General features: G+C 42.4%; 2 protein-coding genes across 2 annotated transcripts; one reads left to right on the top strand and one right to left on the bottom strand.

Moving 5' to 3' along the window:
• Positions 1–2,277: 2,277 nt before the first annotated feature.
• Positions 2,278–3,032, bottom strand: LOC101296798 (mitochondrial import inner membrane translocase subunit TIM17-2-like). Its single transcript, XM_004287429.1, has one exon. It carries the CDS (start codon positions 3,030–3,032, stop codon positions 2,397–2,399), a length of 636 nt encoding a protein of 211 aa, XP_004287477.1. The 3' UTR covers positions 2,278–2,396.
• Positions 3,033–3,259: 227 nt separating this feature from the next.
• On the top strand, positions 3,260–5,455 carry LOC101296509. Its single transcript, XM_004287428.1, has one exon. The coding sequence runs from the start codon at positions 3,450–3,452 to the stop codon at positions 5,421–5,423; it is 1,974 nt and encodes a 657-aa protein (XP_004287476.1). The 5' UTR covers positions 3,260–3,449; the 3' UTR covers positions 5,424–5,455.
• The last annotated feature ends 1,370 nt before the right edge of the window (positions 5,456–6,825 follow it).

Here is a 6,825-nt window from a genome sequence, read left to right as displayed (position 1 = left end):
AAAAAAAATTATATGTGGGCTAGATGGAGTTCTTGGGCCGCTAGGCGGTGGGCCATTTGGTGCATGTTTGTGGACGGGGCTAGAAAAACTGTCATTGCCACTTTCTATGCGGTAGGCGAAGCCCTTGGGCCGCTAGGCGATGGGATTCTTTTTCCATTTTCATTTAGTCAATGAAAGAAAGAGAGTGAAATTTACACATCCTCAATTATAATCTACACACCCGACCCATTTTTTAGTATTAGAAAGGCAGAATCATCCATGTTTTTTTTTTTAATTGTCCAAGTCAGGGACATTTTGATAATTTTATGATAAAAAGTGGGTCGGTGTGTGTTGTAATTAAGGATGTGCAAATTTCACTCCCCTAAAAAAATTATCTCATATTTATGATGGATTTTGGTGAACGTTTTACAGTTTTTTCTAGCTTTGTAAACTGCAAACTTCTTACCGTGTTCAAGAAAAATTGCATTTTTTTTTTTCTTCAGTTCACTAGCTTGATAAATAGCTTTGTTTTAAAGTGGTTGTCCTTCAACTAATATATACAGAATGAGTAACTAAACCGGATTAGGTTTAGTCAATCACATCAAGTAACCAAGGACTAATATATACACAATGAGTAACCAGATCAGATTTAGTCAATCACATCAAGTAGCCAAGGAGAGGTAACCATGCAATCCCTAATTTATAGTTTTGAAAGGTTCCTCATTTTCAGTTTGTTACAAAACACTAAATTGCCAAATTTCGAACTTGAATTTGTCACATTACAATGAAATGTCCTTGAAACTTCATAAGTTGTCTCTGCCTCATTTTGTGATTCATCTATTTTTCGGCTTCCTCCAACATTTCCTATCATGTTACTAACATAAAATTGCAACCAAATCATAAGAGGTACATAGTCTAGCCATCCCTTTTCCTCAAATGATAGAACTTCCTCAAATCATGATGGCATGTTGTGCTACACATATATGTGCAAAACTAAAATATGAATTGTTTTGGTTTGTAAGTCATACCATATACATTTCACCATAACAATGAAGAATGATCGTGACTTAGAACTTGTCATACCATATACATTTCACAATAATAAAGAAGTATTGAACCAGAGGCCCGCTGAAAACCTGCAATAGAGATGCCCGAAAGGCAGAAACCATGGCAAGTTTGGGAGGGAGAGGGTTTGATTACTGAACTACGTCCCAACGGTATGTATATGTCGAGTTCGTCTAGATAATGAAAATTTTGTCTATTGTTTTCAAAAGAAGGGATAAAAGTCATAAAATTTCTTGAGTACAAACCCAAAAGAATTTGATTGATCTAACATTCACTCCATGTCTCCATCTGGTTTGGAATATCAACTACTGAACAATGAAAATAATCCCAAGTTTAGCAGAATAAAAGTTGATTGTCCGAGACTAACAACGTGCCATCCTTTAGCCCGTATTAGAGCGAAAGAATGGAAGATGCAACGGCATTTGGCCATAAATGTAATGTATTTACAGAATGCAGACTGCTTAACACTGAATAACAAATCTACATTGTTGAAAACTTCTGGGGGTTCCAACAACTCTAGCAACAGGGTTCTTTCTCTGCAATGGCACACATACGTGCAAATGGTGCAACTCCTGCTTCTAAATAGCAAGATATCAAAGAGATCAGGATAATAGTGCTAGATACAACCTTGTAATGCTAACATTACAGAAAAGGTTATTTTTCCAAGCAGATCATACACGACCTCATGTTTGCATACAAGAAAACCAAATAATACGGCATGGCCACCAGGTCTAGTGCAGAAACCCTAAACTGCTATTAGTCTGGCTTGCCTTATAGAGCCAATCAAGTTTATGCAGTAATTCATACCTAGCTCTGGCAGGAAATGTCCTGCTTTCAAATAGTTCAACGCAATATCAAGTATGCAGCAGCCACCCAACACACAAGTAACAAAATTTCAAATCATTTTGCAGAGGTCACAGAACAAAGCACCTAACCTGTATTCAAAACATCATCTCAAACCTTGCATGATCCCAAGAAACTTGGGGTTAAAATTTTAAAAAATTCTGATCTTTACATCTATTCCCACCTCAAAGTTTAATCAACATAAGCTCCAACAAACCAAAGGTCCAGCATTTAACTTCTAACATCTAAACTTTCACAAAGCTTTGACCTTTCATATACAGGGCAAGACAGAATGAGCCAGACAAGTAAATGCAGAACTGCAGAGAATGATAGCAAAATTGTACTAAACAAAACAACTCAGAAGTTAAATGCAGCTTTAGGATTTTCTTACTCCCAAAGCAAACCAGAACCAACATTTCATTCTCCCCGGTGAAAATTCAAAACACATCATTGAAATATAATATCGAAAATTCAATATGATACACCTACAATAGTACTGACCAAGATCATCACTTGTAGTCATAACTCGGCACCGGAGGCGCATCGAAACTCTCCAGAATCGTGGTCTCGCTTCCGCTGCTCGCCGCCGCCTCAGCCTCTTTGCCTTTCCCAAACCACCCTCCCAACCACGAACCAACCGAGGAGGAGGAGCTTCCCTCCGCCTCAGGCCCAGGCAGACCTGTCATACCAGCAGCAGGGTCCTCCATCATAATCGCCTGATTTTGATTCTTCTCCAACACGGTGGTCAGCATGATCCCGGCGCCTTCGATCAGCGCCAACAGCACGCCTCCCATGGCGGCGGACCTCGCCGTCGCGCCCATCCCCTGCCGCATCGCGAGGAACCCGCCGGTGGCGGCGCCGCTGAGGATCGAGTTCCAGGGGTCCTCTTTCTGGCGGAGGTACACCATCGTGCAGTCGAAGGTGGAGAAAACGCCGCCCCACACGGCGAAGGACCCGCCCACGCGCGGCGCGTTCATCCGGAGTGCCTGCGCGCCGCCGTAGAGACGCGCGCCCTTGGGCGAGTTGTAGAGTCCTTTGAGGAAGTGGTACGCGCCTCCTCCGACTACGCCCATCCCGAACGCGCCGCCGGCGTCGTCCAGGATTCTGTCCGGGCACGGCTCCCGAGACGTTTCTGGAGTTCCCATTGTTTAGTAGGGTTTAGGGTTTTGCGATTTTTCGGGGTTTTTCACGGAAATATAAAGAGGCCTTCTATAATTGCGTTTTTGATGAAAACACCCTTGTTGCGGTGGATTTGCCCTACTGTGTGCTCAGTACGAAAAGGGTGTTTCGGTCACTTTCATCCCTCTTATCCTGAACGGCGTCGTTTCAACCAGTCTTCACTACACAGCTACTAGCTTCTTCATTCTTCATTGAGTTTCAGAAGGTAGCAGCTTAGCGATGTCTTGCGGATAAGGTACCCAGTAATCAAAGCCTTCTACTTTTTGATTTTCTGGTTCAAGTTTTGTTCTTTTTGGATTTGGATATATCTGGGTTTGAAGTTTTGAGCTTTTAAGTTTCCTAGGGTGTTGTCAACTTGTTAGTGATTAGTTGCTACTACCCAAATGTATGCTACTAATCTGACAAAGGGTCAGGCATTTCCATTGGCTATTAGGGTTTGCTCGAAACCCAGAAGCTTTAAAGGGTTTGATACCCAAAAGTCCCAGTCTTTACAGATTGGTGCTCACCCAAAAACCTCACTAAACCTTAGCTTTAGTAAACCCCAATCCCCCTTGGTTGATTTTCATAATGGTTCTAGTTATAGGGTTGTAGGAAATGACGGTGTTGTGAAACCCAGATGTTATTCGAGCGGGTTCAGGGTTAAAAGTGGTACACAGAATTGGGTTTTGGTGAGAGGGAGAGGTTTTTCGAATTGGACTAATGAGGGTATTGGAGGGAGAAGCGGTGAGGGGAGAAATGGAAGTAGGCTGCCGTGGTTGGCAGCTAAGGAAGCGAAACGGTTGGAGCAGCGAGCAACGGCTACGAAAACACCCCTTTCGTCTTGGGGGGAGTCTGCTAAGAGGTTGGAGAAAGACAGCAATGCTGGTTCTTCTGGGGAAGAGGCCAGGAGTAGAGGTGGAGACCACCGTAGTAAGTCCTCTTGGGACAAATCAGTGAAAAGAGTAGAGGAAGAAAGGAAGCCGAAAACTGAGCGGTCTTCTTGGGAGGTGTCTGCAGAAGGTCTTGTTGGGAATGGTGGTCCATCGGAAAGGAAGAGTGCAGAAAGAAGAAATGGAATGAAGGATAGGCGAAGTGAGTACAGTGAGAGGGATAGGCGAAGTGAGTACAGTGGGAGGGATAGGCAAAGTGAGTACAGTGGGAGGGATAGGCGAAGTGAGGTCAGTGCGAGGGATAGGCGAAGTGAGTACAGTGCGAGGGATAGGCAAAGTGAGTACAGTGTGAGGGATAGAAGACAGGAAGAAGCCAATTCAGAAGGGAGTGGAGAAGAACAAGAAATGGAGGCTGGTGATGATCCAAGGTGGGATCAGATCAAGAATAGGTTCAGGAGAATGGAAGATGTCAATGCTGAGAAACCTGAGTATAGAAGGTGGGATAGGCAGGAAAGTTGGGGCAGAAAGACATGGCAAGAGGCTAGTGAATCGTCGGTACCTAGACTGGTTGGCCAAGGTGTTTATGGTGTCGGTCCAGTTTTGGCTGCTTTGTCAGCTGGAAGAAGAGAATTTTATACATTGTATGTTCAAGAAGGCTTGGATTTGAGCAATAATAATAGGAAGAAGAAGGACAAGAAGGGATTTGAGAGAGTCTTGAGGATGGCTGAAAATTTTGGGGTGACCATAAAGGAATTGCGCAAGCATGATCTTAATATGGCTGCTGATAATCGACCCCATCAGGGTCTGCTTCTAGATGCTTCCCCATTGGAGATGGTTAAAATTAAGGAATTGGACCCTATTTCAGTCGAGGAAGATAAGGGTTCTCTTTGGGTAGCTTTGGATGAGGTTACAGATCCTCAAAATTTGGGGGCAATCATCAGGTCCTCTTACTACTTTGGAGCTGCAGGGGTGGTGTTATGTGCAAAGAATTCAGCCCCGCTGAGTGGTGTTGTGAGTAAAGCAAGTGCAGGCTCACTTGAGTTAATGGAGTTGCGATATTGCAAGAACATGATGCAGTTTCTAACATCCTCAGCTGAAAATGGTTGGCGTGTTCTTGGCGGCTCTGTTTCTAGCAAAGCTATTCCTTTGAATGAGATAGTACCTAGTGAACCAACCATTCTTGTTTTGGGTAGTGAGGGCACTGGGTTGAGGCCTTTGGTGGAAAGATCTTGCACTCAATTGATTAGAATTCCTGGAAATATTCCTGTTGATGTAACTGCTGGAGGGTTTGACGATAGTGAATCTGTTGAAGTGAATCATGGGTGCTCTGCTGAAGAGTTCCGGTCATTTTTGGCTGTGGAGAGCTTAAATGTCAGTGTTGCAGCTGGCGTGCTTCTTCATCACTTAGTGGGAAACAATGAGAAGAGTGAAGTTCATGTGGTTGCTCAGCAGAATAACGGACTGGATCAAGATTCTACACTCCATTAAATTTATTACACTAGATTAAGGTATTGTCTTTATAGGATGATTCCCATTTTACATTGCTCTGTATGAAATGATTATTTATATAGGCATCTTTTAGAGTTTTATCTAGAAATGGGAGTAGGCATCCAGTTTTGATATTCTTCTAAACTCTTGTCTGAAAACATGTACCATAAGCAACTGTACTTTTGGTGGTAACCGAAGTCGAGATCATCAAATTGTCAGTATCTCTTTTTTTTTCTTTTTTCTTTTTTTTTTGAGAATTAAATTGTCAGTATCTCAGTTCATAACATCATACTGCTATATGCTTTTCGAATCCTTGGATTAATACATTAATGTAACTAATCTTTTTATTGGTAGTTTGGTACATCATCTTATCTGCTCTGTATCACATTTTCTGAAACCTCAGTATCTCATCTTATGCATTCATGTCCGTAAGATTAGTTATCTTCTAGATTGCTTTCTCCCTCACGTCCTTTAGCCTGTTTCACTTAGTTTTGTACTTGCTTGAATTGTTTCAGAAACCTTGCACTAGCGTCAAGCCAGAGAGATAGACCATTACTAAACTTGCTCTGCCTCATTAGCCCCGGATTGTAGCTCTAACGGTAGCGAAAATTTACTTGCACTTCCGCGAGGCGTTATTAGAGAAACTTAGCAGCTAGCTAGCTGTTATTTTCTCCTCCTTAATCTGCAAAGCACTGATCCATGCATGGAAATCCCAGAAAACTAACAATCATCTATGCCCCCAAGGAATTTTAGGTACAAGTCAGTATCAGAGAGACTGGTAGGTTAGCATTTGTACCCCATGTGTCTAAGAAAAGAAAGAATTGTTCCTTTGCTAATTATAAACCTATCTAATCCAGAATGAGCTTCTGTCTTTTGCTAACATGGCCCAACGCCTTCAAAGCTGGCAACACCATGTGAAACTGGATGTGATTGTGATCGAGAGCAGGAACTTGTTAATATTTTTAGTATGATGGCAAAGCTGCAATACGCCTCTGTAGGTAAACGCCGAAACGCTGTTTAAACGGGAGGGTACCATCGTAATTTTCAATGAGCTGTTAAAATCTGTTTTAACTGAGATAAAATGAAAGGGAATAATATTACTTTATGCATTTATAGTTTGATCAAGTGGGAGACCTCCCTACCTCTAAAAGTAAACCATTATACGTGTTGATTTTCCCTACCCACTTGTTCAAAGGAACTACATATGAAACTATTGAGTATCACCATGTGGAGAAGCACATGCTTTTCATCAGAAGTCCAGAACCCATTCTCATATTCCCTTCCTTCTATATTGCTCTGATCGGAGCCGTATAGTGATCAGCTTAGACTTCACTGTTCCTCTTGGTATGCCCCTTCAAAGTAGTACCTGCCAGCCGCCGCCTATGTCGCCGCACCTTAACAA

The sequence above is a fragment of the Fragaria vesca genome, linkage group LG1 (genome assembly GCF_000184155.1).
Source record: "Fragaria vesca subsp. vesca linkage group LG1, FraVesHawaii_1.0, whole genome shotgun sequence".
NCBI lineage: Eukaryota > Viridiplantae > Streptophyta > Magnoliopsida > Rosales > Rosaceae > Fragaria > Fragaria vesca.
The sequence above is the reverse complement of the archived record's forward strand: the minus strand, read 5'-3'. Positions and strand labels throughout refer to the sequence as shown.

Excerpts from the sequence above, each read along its gene's own strand:
- LOC101296798 (XM_004287429.1), bottom strand. The coding sequence starts at position 3,032 with ATGGGAACTCCAGAAACGTCTCGGGAGCCGTGCCCGGACAGAATCCTG.
- LOC101296509 (XM_004287428.1), top strand. The coding sequence starts at position 3,450 with ATGTATGCTACTAATCTGACAAAGGGTCAGGCATTTCCATTGGCTATT.